This window comes from Strongylocentrotus purpuratus, unplaced genomic scaffold, assembly GCF_000002235.5.
Source record: "Strongylocentrotus purpuratus isolate Spur 01 unplaced genomic scaffold, Spur_5.0 spur5_scaffold_4, whole genome shotgun sequence".
NCBI classification, from domain to species: Eukaryota; Metazoa; Echinodermata; class Echinoidea; order Camarodonta; family Strongylocentrotidae; genus Strongylocentrotus; species Strongylocentrotus purpuratus.
In genome coordinates this window covers 2,035,731-2,061,374 of record NW_022145610.1, presented here as the reverse complement: position 1 = coordinate 2,061,374, position 25,644 = coordinate 2,035,731, and the positions used below count along the sequence as shown (strand labels likewise).

The following is a 25,644-nucleotide window of genomic DNA, read 5'->3' as shown; positions in this document are numbered from 1 at the left end:
CATACTGGATCAAAAGATAACAATTTTTGTTAAATCTCTAAAGGGTGACACTAGAATGTTATGGGTTGAAACTGTTTTGATTCTCTGTAAACCAATGGAATCTTACCTTGAACCTGTAGATCAATTCTTCTTGTCACATTGCCAGCAGAGTTGGAGACAAAACATTCAAAGACACCTTCGTCTGCGACTGTCACTGTAGCTATATGGAGCAATCCAGCGGGGTCTATGTCATATCTGATCAATATCAATCAAAATCAAATAAAAATAATTTCACTCAAAGAAAGTCAATTCAAAGTATTAAAAGCCTGCATCGTTTGCCACCATCACCATACCTTTGCTTCATTTAGTCAAAATCAACTAAATTAAATTAAATCTGATCAATATTAATTTGATTCAAATTTTAAGTAATTTCACTCAAAGTCATTTCTAGGCATTCAAAGACTGCTTTTTCTGCCGCCAGCACAATAGCTATGTTCATCATCATCATGTGACAGCTGCAGTCCAGACAGAATTCACCCTTTGATGCCACACGCTCTTTCCAATCTTGACCTTAAGAATGTATTCTAACTTTTAGCCATGTTACATGCAGTCGATATTAATTCAATTTGATTCATAGTAGTAAAACTTAACATCAGATACATCGATCTTCTATTGTCAATTTAAACCAGTCAAATTTCCTTCCACGTATCTTTGATTTGAATCAGGATAGATTAGATTCTTAAACCTAATCCTGAGTTATATTAATTTTAAAAAATTGAAGGAACCCATGTATGTAAAATTCTACATTAATTTATTAAAACTGCTAATATCTAATTGTGAACATCATATTGGTTCATTTTCAAAGTTTCATATACATTGCTCTTCTTAATTCAGGAAGAAATAAGGATAATTGGCAAAAGCAACTGGACGAAATAAATAGTTGGAAGAAAGGAAAATAAGAGATTTGTGCAAAAAGATGATGGCCGTGAAAAACAGAAAACATCCAGACACCTCACCTTATGCTAGCTGGTGAAATAAAGGCATTATTCTTTGTCCATGTCACTGTTGGTTCCATATACATTGCTCTTTTTAATTCAACAAGAAATAAGAATAATTTGCAAAAACAACTGGACTAAATAAAGAGCAAAAAGAGAATTGTGCAAAAAGATGATGGCTGAGAAAAACAGAAAACATCCAGATACCTCACCTTATGCTAGCTGGTGATATAAAGGCGTTATTCTTTGTCCATGTGACTGTTGGTTTGGGGACACCATAGCTCTCGCAGTCAATGGTAGTTGAGCCACCAGCTATGACGGCAATCTGATTAGGCTCCCTGGATACTATGACAGGTGGAACTGTAGGTAAGAGAACATTTATAGAGACAAGAGATGAAGGAGTATAATATTATATTCTCATTGTAAGTGACCTTCATTCAACCACTCTACATCACATTAGCTGGTGACGTACCTATTCTCCTGTACTGCTTTCAAACTCTGGAACAGGCTCCCTCCCTAATTGATATTATCACCTACAGTACCACAATTCAAACAGTTTGAAGACATATCTATTATGAAACCATATGCATTCACTGAAATCACACTGTCACTACTTGATAACTTGTATATATCTTAACTCTAACACTGACGCATAGATGATATCTCAAAGTGGTTTGTTTCCTGTGGAAAAGGCACTCTATAAACTGCAACTATTGTTATTATAGATGACCCATATGGCAAAGGGTCAATATGCTTTGCCATATGCTTAGTCTACTGCAGAATGACTCCAGGACTATTATTATTCTTATCAGTATTATCAATATTATCATCCATAGCTCAGTGACTTATTCATTGGACGATGACATCTCTACAAAGGTGAACCCCAGCCCAACCTCTAACAAACACAAATAAATCACAAAAGTACAAACCATCAATCTGTAAATTGAACAACTTCATCTCTTCTCCCGCCACATTGGTTGCAACGCATTGATAGACGCCCTCATCGTGAAGCTGAGCATTAGGTATCCTCAGAGTGGTGCCATCAGGAGAGATGAGGACTCCGCTCTGGAAGGGGTGAAGACGGTGACCGTCCTTGTACCAAACAATCTCTGGGACGGGGATAGCTACGGTTGGACAGCGAAGCTCAATACCCATGTTGTTGACAACGGAGACATTGTGAGGGAATTCTGCTCCTTCAATCTCAGGCCTCACTATAATAATCGGAAAGATGCAGTGAAGGCTTTGATACTCATTGCTCCTCTAAATAATCACCATAAATCTGTATCACTAAGCTCAAATTTATGAAATCATACTTTTATGTTTTCTTACAAATGTTTCTGTTATTTGGGAAGGGTTTGTTTAAATATGTTTATTTGTTTCAACATGTCTTTCCAAGGTATATGTATCATCAATTCTCTCATTTTGATATACAAGGTCAGTGATACAAGTATTTTGTTCCGTTTTTTGCTGGGATAGGACATTTTGTATGTAACTTATAAACCAGGCACAGACTGTTAATCGTATTCAGGGTAGGTAAACTGTAAAGTGGTAGATTTATTTTTTTAAATGTCTCAAACCATTCTATACTTCTTTCATTTGAGGCAGCAGAATAGGAAATGAAACTCTCATGAACATTGAGAAACAACAGAGACAGCAGAATCAACATTATTTCTTCAACAATAATCACCATTCTCTAAAATTTGTACAACCCACCTCTAACATTGAGCACATAACTCTTGGAGATGTTCCCTACAATGCTGCTTGCGACACAGGTAAACTGCCCAGCATGTATCCTATTCACCCTATTAATCCTTAGTACTTCTCCAGAATTGGACACAGCCACGCCCGGTTCATTGTGGGTTACCAGGCGACCATCTTTGTACCATCTAATGGTAGGTGGAGGGTACCCGCTGGCATGGCAACCAAGCTGGGTGGAGTCATCTTCGTTGATGCTCATCATCATGGGGTTCACAGGGTTACCATCAGGGAAAATTGGAGGAACTGGGGAAAGAAAGAAAGCATGAATGACTAGTATTTTAAGTATCGCTCACCAAACGGACGTATAAAAGTTGAGACAAAAGTCATCCTCCTTCAAAGAATTGGCTTTTTGAATATACTTCAACTCAAATTGATGTAATATCAATCGGATCATTATTTTTCTTCCCTATTTACACACATTTTAGTTCACATTATCCTAAAGATAACAAGCAAAATTGAGTGCAATATCTGTCATTAGATATGTTCATTGCAGGTATTTGTGATCATACAATACTTTCATGTGATAACACCTTTCATAACATTGTTTAGGAATATAATATTATGGTCCTTTGCATCTTTCTGACCATGCTTGATGGTGACAATGATACTTTTTTTCTATACTGAATGAATTATCTAGAAATCCTGTTTTTCTACAAAGAGGATCAGTTTGCCTTCAAATGTGTTCAAGGAATAGGACAGGGGCAAGTACACTCCCTTGTGGTACTCAGACTCTTGGTTACTTTATAGCTGTATTATCGCTCTTTGAACATACTAAATGTTTTCTTTCAGAAACATGATTAGATAACAATTTTATTTCATTATTGTATCCTCAACAAAGCTGGCAGGATTGTACCACAATGTCCACAAGTATGTAGGCAAGATTGTTTGAGGAGTCTGACTGGTACTTACCGTGCACTGTAAGGCCAAAGAACTTGGTAGCGTTTCCTGCATTGTTCGTTGCGATACAGGTATACCGACCCTCGTTATTGACCTGCACCTGATTAATCTCAAGGATCTGACCATCTCGAGAGATGCGGATGTTGGAATCCTCCCGAAGAGAGATGCCATCCTTCTGCCAGACGATGGATGCCATGGGGATAGAGATGTCAATCTCACAGTACAACCTAGCAGGATTGTTGAGAATGACTATGATGTCCACAGGTCTGTAAGCGTCCACGAGGAGTGGGGGAACTGAAAATCAAGAAATGATGGGATCAAACACATAGACATGTTAAAGATCAAGAATAATTCAATTCCTTTGGCTTCACGGTAGTAACATACAAGTATTTATTTTCACATCATTCCAAGATCAGCCAATCTCTGATCTGAAAAAGTACAGGAACTACACCATGACATATCAAAATTTGAAAGAAACCAATTTTTGTGTTCCTATATTTTTATGTACTGTACACAGAAAAGGTTTATTTTATATCAGGAGGTATTCAGATGGATGATTGGAAGTCTTGTCACATTCAAATATTTTCAACACTATCATTTCACTTTTCCTACCAAATTCCATCACTGTTCTGTTCAAAGTTGCTAGTGGAGTGCATTTGTTTTACTTTACTTTATACTGAGAGCTTTTACTATCGCATAGAGAGTACAAAAGCAGACTTACCCATCACTGTGACATTAATGGATATACTTGAGTTTCCAGCTTCATTCACTGCACTGCAAGTATACACTCCAGCATCAAACGGCATGGCTCCCGGAATGACCAACGTTCCATCATCCTTGATCTTATACTCTGGAGGAGACAGAATCCGGTTGTCTCTGAACCAGGCCACTCTTGGTTTGGGGTAGCCGGTGGTCGGGCAGGGCAGCTCGATGTCATCACCTTCCACCAGCTGGACATGTTGCATACGATTAACCTCAAGTTCTCCTAGGATGATGGGTGGCTCCTGCACCTTCAGCAGGATGTCCAAGGACTGTTCGCCCACCTCGTTGGAAGCGATACAGGAATAAATACCACTGTCGCCCTCTCGAGTGCTGTTGATGGTCAGGCTGCCTCCATTGCTGCTGATGCTAAAGGCTCGGGTACTGAGAGGGATCGGTAAGTTGTCCTTTCTCCAGCTGATGGTGGGTGCGGGAAATCCTGCAGCTTGGCATCGTAGGGTCACCGACTGACGTAGACCTATGGTCACTACCTCTTGCTGCGTGCTTGTCTTGGGAGGAACTGGGATAGCAAGCATGTACAAAAAAATGAGCACAACATAATAATAATAATAATAATAATAATAACTTGGTTTATATAGCACCTTTTCCATTGAATACAAGAAGCTGTCCCTATGTAGTCTATCAACAAATTGAGAAGAATTGAAGTGTTATGTATTCAGATGTTTTTAGAAAAGTCAAAATAAGTACTATTGCTTAGAAATGTAGGAAGTTGGTTCTATAGACATGGGGCAATGGATTAAAAGGATTTGAAACGAGCCTATTTATGGGATTTGGAAATGATAAAGGAAGGAGTTGACGTGGATCAAGGTGAATAGTACTGTCGTCTTATTCTCATTTATGGTAATCTTGCATTTTATGGGCCTACATATAGACATCATATACATAGCCAACCATTGGCAGTAGGTGGAAAATGCCTGTGCATACACATTGGTAGTATAACCTGAAATGTAACAATTGCGATTGACGAATCAACATTCAATTCATATTTATTTTATTTCCAACAGAAAGGTAAACAAAGATATTACATTTTTTTCTGGTAACTATACAAATACCCTTTGCACATAATAAAATTATTACAAAAGAAATTCTTGATTAAATGCACACACTGAGCGGTATTTTGCTCTATAAGTTTCAACATGGGTACAAAAATATGTTAAATCACCCAATATTTATTCGATTAAGTTTTCTTCAACATTTCTTCTTTTAAAACCGGACTGCACTACTTGTAGCTACTTTCGCCCTCTATACAGCCAACAATGCCTGAGGGGTATCGTTGATCCTCCATGGTCCCCTTTTTCTTATGTTAATTGAGAGCTGATTTAATGAGATAACCACCTGCCAGTGACCATGCAGGGAGGTCTAATCCCTCCTGGCCAAACTAGTGCAGATAGGCTTGAAAGTCCTACATACTCACTCTTGACAACAAGATGGAAGTTCTTGATGGCATATCCAATGTTGTTGGACGCCACACAAACGTAGCCCCCGCTGTCGGTGTGCTGCGGAGCGGTGATCCTCAAGGAGCCGTCCTCTCCGATGAGGTAGTGACTGTCTCTAAGCTCCAAGGGTTTGTTGTCTCTCTCCCATGTGATGGTGGGTGTGGGGTTACCCTCTGCCTCACACAGGAGGGTGATGTCAATGTTCTGCACCGTGGTCAGGTACTCGTCCTGTCCATTCAGGATGCTGGGTGTAACTGCAATAATAATGATCAGGAGTGTCAAACAGTTTGTGAGCGTCAAGTAACACCTGGCTGGAATGCTCCCTAGGGAGTGGAGATTGTGCACAAGTGTTTCAAAGCACTGTATAATAATGAAGACGATTCTAGAAACCTTTAAAGTAAATTAATAAACAGATAATTAACATTAACATAGATCAGATTACAGTAATATACATGTGCACCAGGGTCATTTATAAAACTTAGGACTTAAGTTATAAAGAGTGTCCCCATAAAGAATATTCATTGTGTGCTTACCCTGTACGTCGATTGTCCAGTTCATAGATGCCATACCAGCATCATTGGTTGCTGTGCAGTAGTACTCCCCAGCATTGGCTATGTTAACAGACCCAATCTCCAGGGTGATGCCCTGGTCTTTGATAGTGACTGCCTCCTCCTGGCCGGTCAACGTCTCATCTCCTTTATACCACTTGATGATGGGTGGTGGGAAGGCATCTGTTACCATGCACTGGAGCTCTATGGAATCATACTGCCCTACTGGGTACTCTACGGGCGTCTTGGAACCTGTAATCTTCGGAGCAACTACATAAGAAAAATATAATGCAAAATATAATGTGATAAAAGATTGATCATCATCATCTTTCTAGCTCTCTCAATGAAGCATTGAATAGGCTGAACTCTCTGGAACAAAAAGTGTTCAAGTACAACAACATTACGATAGAAGTAAGAGAGGACAAAACCAGTACGACATACTGGTCTTCAAGACAGTTCAAAAGCCAAGCGAATAAGAAATGTACTCTCCTGTAAAGTTAAGACAGAAAATTTTACAAATTCCGTGAGTTTTTTTCAAAAATTTTGCTGTAAGATCAGTGATGGTGACCCAAAGTTTAGTAGGGTATTAGTTATATTGTATTCTTTTGCTAGAATGAGAGAGAGTGACAAGAAGAAAAAGATAGAGAGAGAGAGATAGAGAGAAAGAGAGGGATTTAAATGGAGACTGTGGAAAAAGGGAGACAGAGAGACACATAAAGATACAAGTATCTACAGAAAGAGAGAGACCTAAGAGAATGAACTATTTATTAGCCATACAAACATTCTCTCTAAACCACATTGTATTAATCATAGGATAGATATACCAAAGGCTTCAAGATTATTTAACTGTTCACAATGAAGGATAAGGCGATAATCAAGACCAGAAGTTGGTAATTTTACAGAGCCATTGTGTTGCTCACAGCAATCCTTCTGCCGATTGGTGCCCATTGTATTGTGAAAAATGGCACATGTGGCAAACAAGCGAGGGTGTACAGAGGCGAAGAAAGCAGTAGAAGTGTTAAACTTACCTGACACTTCAAGCCTAATATCCCTGCTTAGCACCCCTACAGCATTAGTAGCCTCACAGGTATAGGAGCCCCTATCTATCGACTCCACATCCCTGATCATCAAGGAACCGTCCTCTAGCAGCTCCATCTTGCCATAGTTCATCAGCAGCTCGCGGTTGTTCTTCAGCCAGCGGTACTGCGGCTTCGGACTACCACTGATGTTGCATGGGATGATGACCTTCTCGTCCACACCGGTCGATACGTTCCTGGATGCATCCGGCTGCAGGGAAGGTGGGGCTGCAGAACACAAGAGAGTGTGGGAAAGAGAGAGAGAAAGAAAGAGAGAGAGAGAAAGAAAGAGAGTGTGGGAAAGAGAGAGTGTGGGAAAGAGAGAAAGAAAGAGAGTTTAGGAAAGAGAGAGGGGAAGAGAGAGTGTGGGAAAGAGAGAGGGAAAGAGAGAGTGTGGGAAAGAGAGAGAGAAATAGAGAGAAAGAGAGAGAAAAGAGAGTGTGGGAAAGAGAGAGAGTGTGGGAAAGAGAGAGAGAAAGAGAGTGTGGGAAAGAGAGAGAGAAAGAGAGAGAGTGTGGGAAAGAGAGAAAGAGAGAGAGGGTGGGAAAGAGAGAGAGAAAGAGAGTGTGGGAAAGAGAGAGAGAAAGAGAGTGTGGGAAAGAGAGAAAGAGAGAGAGTGTGGGAAAGAGAGAGAGAAAGAGAGAGAGTGTGGGAAAGAGAGAAAGAGAGAGAGAGTGTGGGAAAGAGAGAGAGAAAGAGAAAGAGAGTGTGGGAAAGAGAGAGAGAAAGAGAGAGTGTGGGAAAGAGAGAAAGAGAGAGAGGATGTGAGTAAGAGATAGAGAGAAAGAGAGAGAGAGAAAGGAAGAGAGGACATAATTAAGCACATGAAATAATGCTCTTCTGGCTCTAAGCAGACAGTATTTTTTAATAACATTGAAATAAACTGTAAGTGACAACTTCGGAATGCACTGTTTTCTATATACAATATCGTTTATTATGGAGAATATGTGCAAAAATGAAATAAAAATGTCCAACCAAAGATTTTAAATCTTTACATGTAGTTGAAAATAAGATATAAAATCTAGTCAAAGCATGATAAAGAGCATTGACTTGACTTCCTTTTGAAGAAAACAAACATTTTGTTCACAAACAATATTTATTTTATGACATTGTACTAACTCAGAGTATGACTATCATAGAGAAAGACAATCACCAAAACAAAACAAAAATCAAAAATGTATATAATACAAATTATTTATAACAGTACAGCTATGAGGTATGAAAGGATGAAAAAGCTTATTGTAACTAAAACAAACCATCTCTTGAGCTTATTTCATTTCTCAGTTACATTCAACTACGATCCGTTTCATGGTTTGATAAATGGCAATCAAAACTTACTGTGTATCCATAGCGTGAGCATCTTATAATCATGGCCCGCCTGGTTGACGGCCACACATCGATAGACCCCAGAATCCTCCTCCTCCACACTACGGATCCTTAGGGAGCCAGAGAAGAGCTTCTCCAGGTTGGGGTTGGAGAGGTTGAGAGGAGCGCCGTTCTTGTACCATGTGATCTCAGGGAAAGGTACTCCTGCCGACTCGCAAGGGAGGATGACGGAGCTGGAGAGGGTGCGGACAATGTCAGACGTGCCATCGTTGATAGATGGTGGTACTGAGGAGACAAATAGAATAGAAAGGGAAAATCTAAAATTTCTAAATGGGTAAAATATGTACATCAAAGATTATGACAAAAGACATCAAAATATTACAGTGAGGACAAAACATGGAATAAATAAAGGTACATACTTGAAATTATAGTAAAATACATGAGGGGGATTAAAAAAAGGACCAAGTCCATGTTAACACACCTGAAATCACTGTAAGATTGTAAGCATACTAACTTTATACTCACCAATCACATTTATATTGACTACTCTGGTGTCATTTCCAGCTGAGTTCTTTGCGATACATGTGAACACGCCCGAGTCAATGACCTGTACCTCTCTGAGATGCAGAGAGCCATTGCTAGCGATGTGATAACGGCTGTTCTGACTGGAGATGGCGATATCACCAAACATCCAGAGAATCCTGGCATCGGGTACCCCACTTGCTTCACAGTGGATCGTGACGCTGTGACCTACTTGCACCGTGACCTGCTCCTGTCGTCGATTCCTGATCACCGGGCCGACTGTGTTTGGTGGAACAAATTGGGATTATTATGAACATCTGGGAGCACTAACACTATAGCCTAATATCATATTCATGTAAATTCAGTTTGTGTTATAACTCAACTAATATTTACCAAAATTATACATCTCTCTTCTAAAAGCTGATCAAAGTATTTAGAGAGTATGATTACGTTTTCTTTTGGATTCAGTCACATTACAATACAAAGGCTTCAAGATAATTTAACTGTTTCCAGTGCAAGATTGATCTATAACAATGTCAAAAGGTGGTCATGAAGCTTATAAAGACCACAAATGGGTAATTTTGCAAAGTCATTGTGTCACACAAAGCAATCTGTCAGTCTATTGGTACGTAACATTTTTATGCCAAATTGCATGTATGGCTAACAAGTGACCTTGCAGAGTGGCCAAGAAAGCAACCAAAGTGTTAATCCTTTCTCACCGTGGACTTCCACGGAGAAGTGGCGCTGACTGGACCCCTGTCCATTGGTTGCCTCACAGTGGTAGTGACCAGCATCCTCAGGCCTTAGGTAGGGTAACCTGAGACTGGTATCGCCGGTCTCAAAGTGAATCCCGATGTCTGCCCTGGCCAGTATGGCCTGACCGTTCTGGTACCATGTGACCTCTGCAGGAGGATGAGAGTCGGTGACGTTGCATTCTAAGATGACCGTCTGATCCTCTTCAGTGAAGACAACGACAGGGTCGTCCGGTGTGTTCTCACCAGCAATGTGAGGGCGCACTACAAAAACGAAATAAATATATTGATAAGGGGAGTGTTTCACGAAGACTAAGATTGACTTTAAGTTGGACTTAACTATGGCAGGTCACCCATGCCACTATTTGCTCTCACCACTGTGATCTTTAGATAATATTTTTTCCTTCAATAATTAACTATTTATTTCATGAAATATATCTCTAGTAGGTACTGCTCATGTCTGCAATATATAACATAAAATAAACATAGGAATACATAATATATACAATTTTTCAAATATAACAAATATAAATACAATAGAGGACTAAATGAAAGAGAACAAAATGTATTTCAATCTATTATCCTATGACATGAACTGTTACATATCACTCTTTTTAACATAGATGTAATGTTCAACAATAAATGCAAATTTACTGGATGAGCTGGACATCGTGATTACTATCAAATCTTCAATGTGTTCAAGTCCACAATCTTCACAAGATATCAACCATCTTCTAAGAAAGCTTACCCTGTGTATCTATGAAGACATCAATAGAATCAAACCCACTCTCACTCTGTGCTCTGCACTCGTATCGGCCGTTATCATAGGGTTGCAGACTAGATATCAGCAAGGTGTTGTCTCCAAGCACTGTGTAGCCTCGGAGTTGTTCTATAGGGCGTCCATCCTTGAACCAACTGACCTGAGGTCTAGGTGTCCCGGTGGCTTGGCATGGTATCCGTACCTCTGTGTTCATGATCTGTTCCATCACCTCAGGGAGCTCATTGATGATGCGAGGAGCGTCTATCACAATAAAAAATTGAAAGAATCTCAAAACGTTATAGTCTGATCTCATGAAATCAATAAATAACTAAACTGATGATATACAAGTAAAATTATTATTTGACACACAGAAATAACTGTTTCAGATCCAAAACTACAAACCCTGTAGGTGTAATGCACCTTTTCTTTTCTATGAGTACTTCAGGTAGCTCATTGATGATGCAAGGAGCATCATCATCATTTAGCTTAAAATCATGACAAGAACTTCAACATCAATAGCTCTTAATCACGACCTCCATTGCTACTTTTTAAGGGTAATTGACTGGTGAATCAATTGATAATTGTCACAAGAGATCAGGAGAGTATTAAAGCCTGACTGCACTACTTGTAGCTACTTGCGCCCTCTATATAGAAAACAAAGCCTAATCGGTGCCTGTTGGTCTCCCATGATCCTCTTTTTCGAATGTTAATTGAGAGCTGATTTGATGAAATAACTGAAATATCTGTCAGTGACCATGCAGGGAGGTCTAATCCCTCCTTGCCAAACTATTGCAGACAGGATTAAGACATACCTTTTACAGTGAGAGTGATCCTCCTGGTATCAGCACCTGCTTGGTTAACCACCAGACAGTAATAAGCAGCCGCATCCAGCTCTCGCACATCACTGATGATCAGAGAACCTTCATCTAGCTTGTGGAATCGAGGGTTGTCGTAGTTGAGCTGCAGGCCACTCTTATCCCACATGGTCATTGGGGTGGGAACACCGATAGAGTCACATGGAAGGGTCACATTCTGGCCCAGGTAGGCGGTGATGGTGTCAGGACCGGGACTGATGTATGGAGGAACTGAAACATACAACAGGTACAGACAGCGACAAGGTTACCAAGGATGTGACTTGGACTGTTGAGGTATATGACAACTTAGAAAAAAAGAAAAAAAAAATTATTGAAATATATTTAATCAGGATAACAAGAATCAGATATACATTGTAGATACAAAATCTGTTTTACATAATGGTCCTGAACAGGATAAAAACACAGAAATATAAATAACGAATATCACCAAAGCTCACAGGCAAAGGTAAGAACAGTATAAAACTAACATGTAAGCATAATACGCATTAAAAATAGTAAAAAGCACAACAACAAAAAAAAAAAAAAAAAAACGAAAATGAAATAAATGAAATTAACAGCGGTTAAAATATCAAATCACTTTAATAAAAGGCATTAAAATATCACCCTAAAAAATAGAAGAGGAGAGAAGATATAAGGAAACTGGTAAAAATAGAGGAGGAAAGAGTGAAAGAAAGAAAGAGGGGAGAGGGAAAGAAAGAAAGAGGGGAGAGGGAAAGAAAGAAAGAAAGAAAGAGGGGAGAGGGAAATGGAGAGAGAGAAAGAGAGAGAGAGAGAGAGAGATAAGCCATGTCAAAGCAGTAAATGAATCGGCATTGTATTACAAAGGTTTAACAAATTTGAAAAGAAAAGATGCAGAAAACAGAAAGAGAGAATGACGAGGTGAAAACAAATGATTAGTCACTTTATTATTTAGCATAAAATTATGACAAGAATTATGACAAGATAAAATTATGACAAGGTAACCAAGGATGTGACTTGGACTGTTCAGGGATAAGATATGCTTTCCAGTAGGTTCTTGTTACATTCCATAATTTTGAAATTACTTTGTAAACTATGTTCTTAAATGTGCAAACAATTGATATATGAAATGAAATAAATAAAATCAATCAATCAATCAATCAAGATAACTTTGGAAAAGATGCGAAAGTAGAGACGGGAAAGGTGAAAAAGATAATTATTCACTTTATCATTTACATTAAAAATATAAGAACAACTTTAACATTAATAGCTTTTAATCATGACTTCCACTTCTAGTTTCTATCCTTCACATTGGTAATAACTTGACACTGAATTACAGCATGACAACATACTACACTACACCATGAAGCTAGATAGGTCCTTATTTGCTCTTCCTCAAATCACAAACTCTCCAAGAAAGTACACGACCAAATAACAGTAAATATTGGAAAACCAACATTTACTTTCATTTCTAATACTAACCTTGAACATTGATTTGATAATTCCTAGAAATGTTGCCGACGATGTTAGTCGCGATGCAGGTGTAGACCCCGGAGTCCCTCACCACAGCCATGGGGATATCAAGAGAAGATGGCTGGATGCGGTAATGAGAGTTGGTATAGGGGATCACCCGCCCATCCTTGAGCCATGTAATGGTAGGAGGGGGGTAACTTTGCACCTCGCAGGGTAGCGAGACGGGATTGTTAAGGGTAACATCGTAGCTGGTGTCCCCACTGTTGATGGATGTTGGAGGTACTGTCAACATAAGAAAAATAGAAGAACATAAATGAATTTATTATTATTATTATTTATTCTACATTCCAGAGATACGATACGATCAAGACATAATAAAGAACAAATGATTCAGCTTTCTGTGCTGTACTTCCACAAGTTATGGAATTCCTATGACTCTTTGGCCTTCCCACTCACACCTGAAATCAAACCAGGTAAAGCTATGAACTTAAAACCAAAATAAATAATAATAATAATAATAATAATAAATACAATCAATTGTTGAGAAGATTTACATTGATTCAAAAGACATCTTGAGTTGCCTAAGAAACCTGTGACAAGAACAGCCACATCCCTGACTAAACAAGGTACGTTGTTCCATAATGGATACATTACAAACAAAATGCATGTCCAAACCTCTATTATTCAGAAGATTTACCTGTTTTTTAGCAGGTACCTCCATTAGGGCAGGGATCATTACACAAGAATATGAAGCTAAGAAATCATTGATTGAATAATAATTATAATAATAATAAACATAAAAATAATAATAATAATATTGATAGTAATATCAATATTAATGATATAGATATTAATAAAATTCATATTAATAATTGTAATACTAATAATCATAATTATAAAAAAAAAACAAGTTTCAGTGAAAAATTACTCTTATTTCCTTGTGCATCTACATGAATAATTTAAACTAATAATAACTTAGACTATTGTTTGAAAAGTGCATACATACCAAAACGACCAAAACGAAAAGAAGGGGAAAGTTTCTCACCAAGTAGTATTGGTAAGAAATTTCAAAGAGAAATTACTTTGTTTTCCTAAACTCTTCATGATTTATCTTATAAAATTCTGCAAGCATTTAGAATCCTTACGGTAAACTGTCAGCTCCATGTGCTTGTATTGGGATCCTGCTGTGTTAGATACGTTACAGGTATAGATGCCACTATCTTCCCTCATAGTGGAAGCTATGAGAAGCGAGTTGCTGGGAGTTATGTAGTATCTGGATAGGAGGGGGGGGATGAATGATGAAGATTCTTTACACGTCTGTATAATAATAATCCTCTTTTACCCGACACACCTCCTACAATCTCTACAGCTTCAGACAAATGTCCATGTATGCTCCAAACAAAAATACATGTAGTCCTACACTCAGACATTTCTATAGATTTCTCAATGTATATTAGATGACTTTCACTAAACAAATACCAATCATAAACACATACAGTATTCATGAAAGTATTTATACCCCTTGTAAATTTGATCTTTTAAAAAGTTTTTTGTAACTCAAGAATGAAAGTTGACTGGTTCAATTAGTGCCTTTTTTAATACTTTTAGTCGAAAGCTAGCTTTAATATGTAATATTCTGAAAATACGTAAATCAGGACAAAATAATTTTTACTTTTAAAAATGCAACACTTGGTCAGAGTATGAATAATTCAGTTTTTAACTGTTTATATGCTTTTATAGTACAACTTACCATAACAAAGACAGAAACGCACACCCCCTATAGTCCGACACAAAACATTGGTTTGAGATCTTACCCTAAGTGATGCAAGTTCATCTTTAACTCTATTTTAACTGGGCTATTTCAGACCATTTCACTGCCGATCGCCGCGAAAATTTGCATACATGTCAAGTGAAGTGTATAGAATACTATGGTAATTTCAATTTTTTGAAAAATTCACTCATTTGCATATTTATGGTAATTTATGCAAATAAGGTCATAAAATTCACATTTTTGCCCATAAATCATACATTATTCATATTTAAGCATTCTTTTTCACTACATATATTTGTTAAACCATTTGGAATAATAATACAACACAACAAATTGGAAGAGTCAGGTTATTCCTTATGTTATCTCTTGTTTTGATAATTTCTTATGTATTTCATTGTTTTTATAACTTTTTTTTATTGTTTTTGTTTTATTACACTACAATTCAACTATTTTGACCCCAAACAAACACCTAAACTTTAAACAAGACTAAATAACCAATGACATTTCCATATGTTTTGTACACAAATCACAAAAATGAGCGATTTTCGGGCTGACATGCGAAGACAAAAGGTCACGTGACTTTGCAACTATACGTCCGATTTTCAAAAAAATCGTTTTAAAAGATGTGTAAGACTCAAAAGAAAAAAGTCATGAAAGAAAAATTGTATATATGCCGCGATTTCGGAGTAGTCGCAAAATTTCTACAGGGGGGGGGGGGGTTAAATTGACCCCCCCCCCCCCCAGTTAACGTAGGGTTAACCAATAAAAAAAGTCCAACCAAGATCTCAATTCATTGAACACATGAGCTAATTAAGACTAGACCTTGTTAACGTGGTCTCAAAGCAGTCCCAAGTTGGACCTACCTGACATCTTCTTGGTTTAGAGGAGCTCCATTCTTCAGCCACGTCACATCAGGGGGAGGGAAGCCAGCAGCTAGGCACTGGAGTGTCACAGGGTTGCGTATCAGGCTGGTGTAGGAATCAGGACTATCTAGTAAAATGGGCGCCACTGTTAAAAACAAAAAACAGAACATAAAATGAGTTATATGGCATAAGTTGTTGAATTTTTCAAGATCAACCTTGATTATGATTTACAATTTCTTTGAAACTTGTCTTTTGATTGTAATTTCTACCCTGAGAAGTATCATCCTCTAACATAAATCTTGATGCCATACTCATACTTATTCTAGCTCCTTGTGTTGTGAATTGTAATAGATGTGCATTAAGTTAAAGAACAAAATTTATTGCATTTTCATAATATTTTTATTTCATTTGAAGAGATCCTTTTCAAGACGTTTTTTTCTGATACACACTAAAATAAAAAGAATGAAAAAGTTCACAAATTATCTTTCACCTTTCCCAGAAGTTAAAGATAAACTTTAGTACTGGTAATGCGATTGCATTGTGAAAGAAAAGGTGTGAAAGGATCAGAAACAGTTGATCATGGAGCATGTAAGTATTGGTGTGCACTGCAAGGTTCTGGAGTCATCAAAATCATAATAAATTTGACCGAGTCTTGGTAAAGTAACAAACACTCACATAGAAAGCTATATATGGGACAACACACATGGTGTCGGGGATGGTACTACCTTGGTTTCCTTGTCTTTCTATGCTCATTACTCAGCCAGTATACATTTTCTTCCAAAATTGTTTGGCACATGTCATTTATTTGTAATCTTGAACATTCAGTGTAAGTTTCGTTTGATTCTGTGAGAATTAATTTCTTTTTTTTTAACCAGTACTGGAGTTTATCTTTAATCAACCTTGCCTATAAAAATGAAAGTCTAAATTCTCAAATAGCAAAGACTTACAGTTGACGGTGAGAGTTACGAACTTGGAAGCTTTGCCTGCATCGTTGGAGACATAGCAGGCATACTCTCCAGAATCTTCCTGATCTACGTTCACTATCTGAAGAGTACCAAAGGCGGTCTTTCGCAACCTGAAGATTTAAAAGTCAATGGAAAAACCATTAAACAGCTACATACGATCAATTCTAGCATGACAGACATGATATTCACACTTGAAACATATTTCAACATCAATGAATCAGACACATTTTACTATTTGGGACATGCATAGCAAAGTTGACAGTATTTCATTTGAATGTTTAAGAGAAAATTGACTCAGATTCAGGTTGAAAATTCTGTGAATTTCAAGGTTCAATGAGTCTAAGTTAACAGAAGGTTATCATCACACTCGACATGTTGTAAACTATTTGATCACATGTGTCCTTGTTAGAGCTAAAATTAATGTAAAAACAGACGTAGGAGTTTTTTGCAATAGCCTTATAGCTACAGCTGTATTAAGGAGGGTGGATAGCGGACATAAAACAAACTTTGCAGCAACTCAGTAAATTTATCTTTAAATGATATGATGAGGAGATGAGTGTCAAAGGGAAGAAATCCATGACGTTTTACTAGACAAACCTTGGGTCATTGTATGTGCCAAGAGGTTCTCCATCCTTATACCAAGTGATATCAGGCAGTGGGATACCATCAGCCCTGCATTCCAACTCAATATGAGCTCCGACCTCAGTCGTACGGGTCGCTGGGCCATCTTGAATACTTGGAGGAACTGGGTGAACAAGGATAAAGAGGGATTTCAAGAGATAATCAGTTTCACATCTTGTTTAAACTCTTATCGTAAATAAAAAAATAAGTGCGTACTTAAACGGAGTGTAGCTTGGCAAATACTGGTTAACGCCATCTACGTCTTCTTTTAGACAACTGCACGTAAACAAATGGACTTGATTAATGTCAGTCGGCGTTCGCGAAACAGACCAAAGTTCTCCTCAAGCCTTGGTTTTGCGTATGTTGCAAGCACATGATTGCTGCGGTAGAATCGTCGTGGGCGTATTATACCTGATTGGCCCCCCGAGTCAGGCCAAGGGAAATACACGTAGTCTGGTCAGGCTGCACTCCCTTTAAAATAACTGAAACTTGACACTCCAACCTGAATCATTTCAAAATGATGCTGTTTTTTTTTTAATGGTGAACACACAGCTATTGTTTTGCTACATATATGTACAACTGCATGCATACAAATATTTGAAACGTGAAAGCTGCTACAAATTGGTTACTAAACATCAAATCTTGAAATCTGTAGAGACCCTAACTTATAGTATACAAATCACCAACAACAAAATATTTTGCTCTGTTTGTTAGGGGTACCATGAAACAGAAAATTAATCCAAGAGTTCTACTTACTCATGACAATGAGCCTGAAGTTCCTGGTGACGTTGCCTGCAACGTTGCTTGCCACACACTGATAGATGCCGGTATCAAATGGTCTAGTACTATAGATGTCCAGTGAGTCTTGCGTGATGACCATAGAGCTAGTGACCGAGATGGGGTTGCCTGACTTGTACCAGGTGACTATTGGCGGAGGGGTGCCCGTCACCTCACAAGGAAGGGAGACAGTCTGACCTATAGTGATGCTAAACGTCTCCTCGACAGCTTCCTCAATAACGGGAGCAACTGAAGATGAACATTAAATAAAGATTGAAGTTAATAACATTCCACATGGTTTCCTTGACAACATGCTCAATAATCGGTGCAACTAAATTTGAATCTTAAAGAAAGAATAAAGTTAATAGCATTCAGTATTCATAAGTTCCAAATTTGTTTTCATAATGATTTTACTTCGCTCCCAAACTTTGTTGAGAGAATACATAAAATTTCACCACACCACACCCCTTCAACCACATTCTCTGGTGTGTGGTTTATCTGGTAATGATAACAAACTCAAATTGAGTGAAAACAAACATTATTCTGGTGAATTACATCATCATTCATCACTGTTATATAAGGAGAGAGCATTGTGCCAGAAACACAACGGAAATTTCTGGTCATTAATGGGCAGAAACCTTGCACAACAATGAAAAGTGATGTCTACGAAGACAAGGGCCCCTTCTTTTAAAGGATATGATTGACCCAAATCACTAACAAGTAAGTCATTAATATAAAGTTCTGTTACCTATCTTATGTAAGATTAGTGATTGATATCAAATGTGAGATGCCATCAACTATAGTCAATCATCCATGAAAGATGGGGCACAGCTGCATGTTTACAAATTCACAGCTAAAACCCCAAGTGTCAGGATAATTTGAACTACTGCTACATCCTCTGTCTGGAGCCCGAGGAGCATTAAATCTATACAACATGATACAAGAAGTTAATGCCCTAGTGACTCTAAACAGACAAGATGCTGATTGGACTTGGGACCTGTTTCACAAAACTTGTCATCAGTGACAAATTACAGTTTTAGTTGTAAGCTACTGAAATCCTTGCTTCTGATTGGTTATAAGCAGATTTGTCACTGATTTTTGTCATTTTTCATTGAAAAAAGACTTAGTGAAACAGGTCCCTGACGTGCAAGAGTCTTCAAAGATACATACCATGGACAGACAGAGTGATATCCTTGTACACTGATCCACCATCATTCCTCACGACACACTTATATGTTCCAAAATCAGTCGGCAGGACACCAAACATGGTCAGAGTGCCAGCGATCTCATCAACGTCATAGTGCGGATCGTTGAGTGGGATAGCAATGCCTTCCTTTGACCAAGTGATCGTTGGAGGAGGGGTACCGGTAGCTGGACAGTGCAGGATAATGGCTTGACCTTGGACCACTGTGTACTGAGTCTGGCCATCAAAGATGCGTGGTGGAACTGAACATGGTATATAAGGGGAAAGAAAGATATTTTAAGTCAATCTCATTCCAACACCATGTAATGTTTCTATACTATAGATCTCTTCTTACAATCTCTTAAATCATCTTTGCTATTCATCGCTCTCTCTCTCTCTCTCTACCTCTTCTTCTTTTTACCTATTCGTACCTCACTATTATCTCTAATATTTATGTTTTTGGTCATCTTGTCATCCCTCCCGCATCTACATCTATTCCCATCTTTCTCTCTCACTATCCATTTCTCTCTCTCTCTCTCTCTCTGGAAACTTACCAATTACACTTAGAGTGATGAGCCTGTTGGTAGATCCAGCCTCGTTGGTAACCAGGCAAGTATACGTTCCTGTATGCTCCTCTGAAGTGACGTCTATCTGGAGCGATCCTAGATCCAGGATGCGGACGTTCCTGGTAGCTATAGACAGCTGAGCTCCATCTTTCTGCCATACAACCTCCGGCATGGGGATGCCATAGGCCTCACAAGACAAGATGATGGAGCCTCCAGCTACCACGGCGTACTCTGTGTTTCCAGGCTCGATGCTTGGGGGAACTGTGCCAATGGAAGCAGTCATGAGATGTAGGTTGAATGACTGTGTAAACATGCATTAAATCTCAATAACACAGACTTAACCTCCAATATATGCCACTAAGTTAAAGTTTCAGAGTCACGTATTGATTTAGAATTTCTTAATTTAAGGTGAAATTTAGCATTTATCAAATCTGCCCTAGAAACATACACTTATAAATCAAAATGCATATCCAGTTTGATACTTGAGAGGACAACATTTTCAATTCTTAGTCCAAACATATAGTTTACATATTTGACAATTTTGTGCTGCATTGCCTCCCAATGTGTGAAAAGTGTTTATACATGTAGTAAGGCATGAGTAGACAGAAAGACTGATGGCCTTCGGAGTAAACTAATAATAAAGAAAAGGATTAATGGACTGATCGAGGCATGACGAATGGAATTTTTTTAAACCAATTTCCATAAAGTTACCTGCTTGAGGATTTTCAAGGGATAAATAGAATCATTGTAAAATGGAGTGCTTGATAGTATAAAATGAAAGATTAATGGAAAAACAGACTGACTGACAGAAACAGAAGCAGAGTTAAAATTATTGGTAGACCACCCACCAAGAATAGTAATGCGGACATCCTTTGAGACGTTGCCTGCTATGTTAGAGGCCACACACCTATACTGCCCTTCCTCAGCCACAGACATCTGCTGAATGACCAAGCCGCCGTCTGTATTCACATAGAAGTTCCTTCCCGCTTCCGGGAGGGGAAGGTTGTCTTTGAACCAGGAGATCTGAGGAGGGGGAGTCCCCCTTACATTGCATGGGAGGGTCACACTATCCCCCTGTGTCACATTGACGACACCGGTGGTCTCGACACCCTCATGGGCAGGTGGCACTGAAAAGAAATAAATGATAACGTTATACATCTCTATGCAGACCACTCAAGTGTATTTTGTGTGCAGGCAATTGGTATTGATACACCTTTCTACCTTCTGTAATATATAAAAAGAACATAGGCATATTAATGGAGGTCTTTATTATAATTTTGATTATTATTATTTCAGTTAGACCATATTGAAACAAACAGGCAAGTTGAAGTACAGAACACACAAGGTAAGGTAATTTGTACAAATTTCACCATGTAGATAATTATAAACATGTAAGTCACCTGTATTGTTTACGTTAAGGTACCCAAGTACACCAGTATTTTTAAACTATTGACTGGGCTACCCTGTTGAAATAATACAAAATAAGTGAATAAATAATTGATTTCATAAATAAATACACTGTACATGTAGATCACAAATAATCAACCCAAGATCATTACTACTATTGGCACAATACAAGAAATTAAGATAATAATATTCTCTCACTTACCCAGAATAAAGAGCGTTATTTCAATCTCTGAGAATCCAGCAAGATTGGACACCCTACAGATGTACGTCCCTGCGTCCTGCTCTGTGACATAGCTTAGAGTGAGGGCGCTCTGATGCAGCCCAAGATTGGGTATCGTCTGTCCGTTCTTGATCCACTCAATGAGTGGTGGTGGGTGGCCTGCTGCCGGACATAGCAACGTGACCGACTCGTGATGGATTACAGTGTAGCTGGTCTCTGTGCCTGATATACTGGGTGGATCTAAAGGGAAGATAGAGAACATATCACTTTAAAGCCCCGTCGTCCTACTTGAAGCTACGTGCTCCCTCTATATAGAAAACAATGCCCAATCGGTGACCATTGGTCCCCATGATCCTTTTTTCTTATGTTAATTGAGACCTGAGCTGATGAGATAGCCACCTGTCATTGACTTCGCTGTGTGGTCTAATCCCCACTGGCCAAACTAGGACAGCCGACCTTTAAGATGAAGAGCCAAGAGAATTATCAGTGAAAACTGTACAGCAGTTACTAGCATTATCATTTAGCACGGTCATCATTATCATGTTGTCATGACTACCACCACCATCGTAACTATGAACTTAATCATTATCATCATGACCATCCCCCAACCACTGCATCCACCTCCACCACAAAAGAGCCATCATCAGGTATGATAACTGGCATCAACATTTTAACCATCATCATCACCATCATCATCATCATCATCACCACAATCATCATCATCATCGTTATCATCATCATCACCACAACCATCACTTTCATCACCATAATCACAACCATCATCATCATCATCATCATCCTAACATCACCACCACCATTACACCACCAGCACTACCATAGTCACCATAATTCCCCAGTAGGACTTACTGTGGACTCTGATACGAGTTATCTTGGTATCATTGCCGATAGCATTCTCCGCTACACAGGTGTAGTTGCCTGCATCTGACATGACCGCACCTCTTATTCCCAGGCTACCATCAGGGAAGAGCTCTAGGCGAGGGCTGTACTCAGGGTAGAGCCTCTCGCTGGAGTGAAACCACGTCACTGTCGGTGGTGGGTTGCCGGAAATCACGTTGCAACGTACAACCACATCGTCTTCAACAACCACCACTTCCTCCTGGCTTGTGGCACTGATCTGAGGCTGGACTGTGAGAAAGAACAGAAACTGCATGGCTTAGATAACAGTACTGTGAAACCTGTATAGAAAGACCACTCCAGAGAGACAAGAAAAGTGGTCTTTATGGTCAGGTGGTTGTTATGTGCAGGTTCCTTTAGTTCACGTTGAAATGACAAACAATATTCCCAGAAAACTAAAAATCTAAACAGGTGGTTGCTAAAGCAAGTTTCACTGTCGTAATGATATGATATGAAAGAGCTGATGAGCAGCATTTACAGGAAGTACACTGCATGAATTGTTACAATGAATTAACATTTAACTGATAAAATAGGTTCAGCAAAGCAAACGAATACCATGCAAATTGTTAAAATGGATTCCACCTTTCAACTCTGAGATCCTTGAAGACGTTCAAATCAAAACCACAGTCAAAACATACTTCTGATATGTGTGAATTAAAATGGAAAGAAGTAATATTACCTTGTATAAACTTCATCCATGTTGAGGGAGAGAGGGAGAATACTGTTAAATTACTCATCATTTCAGTGCCAACTATATATATATATATAGTCAAGTACATTAATTTCTTTATTTGAATAAAGTCAGAAATAGTTTAACAGCGGAATACTCCACAATGAGTCAATGCAAGTATTAGGATTAGGGTTGAGATTAGAGTAAGAGTCAAATTAAGGTTTAGGGTTAGGATTAAGATCAGGGTAGGGTTAGGATCATGGTTACAAGTAGGGTCAGTGGCAGGGTTACTTCCATGTAGGAGTATTCTCCATTATTCGTTAAGTGATGACTTAAATTACTTAGGGTTAGGGTTAGGATTAGGATTAGGGTAGGGTAAGGTTAGGATTATGATTATAATTAGGGCCAGGGGTAGGGTTACATGCATGAAGAAGTATTTTCCCTTGTTCGTTTGGTGATGATTTCACTTACTCAGATTTGTGATTCGAAGCTGAGCCGATGCCTCAGTTGATCCATGTTCGTTATGGGCCACGCAGACGTACGTCCCACTATCCTCCACTTGCATGTCTGGTGAAAGAAGGAAAAGGGAGAATGTTATTCATCGACAAAAGGGTGCGAGGAACGCAAGGGGAAAGAAAAAGAAGTAATGGTCACCTGCAACATGTTTCTAGTACACTGCACAATTAGGTCCATGCTTGCAAATACAAAAAGAGAATGTAAAAGTACAAAACAATACACTAACACATATAGATGTAGCATTTAATATTAAAGAAATGGTGGGTACATATAAAGACAAAACCAGGTAGACACAATGACTATTGAAAATATATGACACAAAAAGAGCAAGAGGAAGGGAGGGAGAGAGAAAATGGAGGAGGGGAGAAAGAGGGAAAGAGATAGAGGAAGGGAGAGAGAGAATGGGGAAGGGGGGAGAGAGAGGAAACTTTTTTGTATGACTACAATAACATAGGAACAGCATACTTTTCAACATACTGTACTCCTTTGATCTCCATTTAATTGTATTTCATACGGTAAATTTCAGCTCTTTAATGAACCTTACTAATATTCTTGATAAGCATATATTCAATCATAAATCTGGCTACATTACAGTGAGATATTGAACAGGACATCCTATTTCACAAAAATTATAAAAAATATCCATTGTGGTTTTACATTTATGATAGGACTACACGGAAATCCGTTTCCAACTTGGATGCTGTTCTTTGGCAAGGGCTGCAAGAAAATGAAATAAATCCCTCACAACTTCAGCCAAAAAGATAGAAATAGCACGTAATGGTGTTGATCAAACCTAATTGCTTTAATAGGTGATGCGAGACACACATGAAAGCTGGGTTAACAGGGCATCGACCAGTGATGACCCTGGCTGGGTATGACGATATAGATGTGACTCACACCATTGCAAGACACCATATGCTGACAATAGACAGTAGAATTATCATACAATCCCCATGTGGTTTACATTAATTAATGGCATATTGGCTAAAGGGTAAGAAAACAAAGAGGTGGGCCACTGGATTAACTTCCAAGAGGAGTCACGCTTTGGCTACAGATATGCATCATCAATAATATCTGTAAAGCATTTTGAGACCCATATTATTCCTTATTAAGCGCTATATCAATTCAGATTTATTATTTATTATTACTATAATTATTCTAGTTTCTTTCTTTTTTTCAGCTAGGGAGCTGTCCTAAACTTGAGTTGAAATAATAAGCCGAAAGTTTCAACTGAATACCGAAGTTGGTCAAGCAGTGGTCCCGTAATCCGGCAACCCGGGTTTGAAACCAAGCCAATGTGCTAGTGCCCTTTGGTAAGACATTTATCATCATTACAAGGTCCCTTGGAGAGGACCTAAAGCCGTCGGTCCTCTGGTTGCTTACTAACAAGCATTTATGCTTTCTTAAATCTCAGGTTAAATAACAACCAACCAACCTAAGCTGGAAAATGATTAAAATACTATTTTTTTAGATAAGCACTGAATATGGGTCTAGGTGGTTCTTGTCTACAGCCTACAGGAATGAGAGGATGCAGCAGTTAATGGGTTATTGGTTATTGAGAAAAGTGCATACCTCTGATGAATAGATTCCCGTCTTCAGTCATGGTAATCCTGGGGTTGATATCGAGGTGCGACTGGCCGACTTTCCTCCATGTAACGGCAGGTGGAGGATGCCCCATGGCGATACAAGTCACTGAGACGTTCATCCCGTAGTTAACACCAAGATCAATGGGCGGCTGCAGGATAATGGGTGAGGCTGAAGGGTAGGTGTGTGGAAAAAGACACAAATTGTTTATAGGAGTGTCGTGGCCTAGTGGTTTAAGGCAATTGACTGGAAATGCAAAGATCGAGGATAGGTATCCCAACACGGCACTAATATCCTATGGCAAGATATTAACCTGCACTTGCTACTCTCCCCCCAGGTTTTAAATGGATACCCGGTAGGATGTGACCGTCATTGTTGGTCAAACAGTTTTTGAGCGTCAAGTAACGCCTGGCTGGAATGCTCCCCAGGGAGTGGAGATTGTGCACACAGT

General features: G+C 38.8%; 1 protein-coding gene across 3 annotated transcripts in view; it reads right to left on the bottom strand.

Annotated features, from left to right (window-relative positions):
- The window catches only part of LOC574679 (hemicentin-1), a 112,338-nt gene that overhangs the window by 34,441 nt on the left and 52,253 nt on the right, over positions 1-25,644 (bottom strand). For all 3 annotated transcript variants that reach the window (XR_004066343.1, XM_030997535.1, XM_030997536.1), the window contains exons 13-39: positions 25,182-25,364; positions 23,565-23,660; positions 22,376-22,654; positions 21,491-21,748; positions 20,730-21,008; positions 19,870-20,142; positions 19,303-19,578; positions 18,112-18,381; positions 17,332-17,479; positions 16,717-16,844; positions 15,770-15,914; positions 14,281-14,408; positions 13,145-13,417; positions 11,642-11,914; positions 10,818-11,090; positions 10,037-10,333; positions 9,321-9,596; positions 8,808-9,080; positions 7,422-7,697; positions 6,379-6,663; positions 5,824-6,099; positions 4,351-4,908; positions 3,642-3,923; positions 2,688-2,975; positions 1,904-2,185; positions 1,187-1,334; positions 107-234 (exon numbers count right to left, since the gene is read on the bottom strand). Coding sequence is in view for 2 of the 3 variants with exons in the window: in XM_030997535.1 (XP_030853395.1) it covers positions 107-234; positions 1,187-1,334; positions 1,904-2,185; positions 2,688-2,975; positions 3,642-3,923; positions 4,351-4,908; positions 5,824-6,099; positions 6,379-6,663; positions 7,422-7,697; positions 8,808-9,080; positions 9,321-9,596; positions 10,037-10,333; positions 10,818-11,090; positions 11,642-11,914; positions 13,145-13,417; positions 14,281-14,408; positions 15,770-15,914; positions 16,717-16,844; positions 17,332-17,479; positions 18,112-18,381; positions 19,303-19,578; positions 19,870-20,142; positions 20,730-21,008; positions 21,491-21,748; positions 22,376-22,654; positions 23,565-23,660; positions 25,182-25,364 (6,651 nt within the window). In the remaining variant the exon portion in view is untranslated. The remainder of the gene's footprint in view (positions 1-106; positions 235-1,186; positions 1,335-1,903; positions 2,186-2,687; positions 2,976-3,641; positions 3,924-4,350; positions 4,909-5,823; positions 6,100-6,378; positions 6,664-7,421; positions 7,698-8,807; positions 9,081-9,320; positions 9,597-10,036; positions 10,334-10,817; positions 11,091-11,641; positions 11,915-13,144; positions 13,418-14,280; positions 14,409-15,769; positions 15,915-16,716; positions 16,845-17,331; positions 17,480-18,111; positions 18,382-19,302; positions 19,579-19,869; positions 20,143-20,729; positions 21,009-21,490; positions 21,749-22,375; positions 22,655-23,564; positions 23,661-25,181; positions 25,365-25,644) is intronic.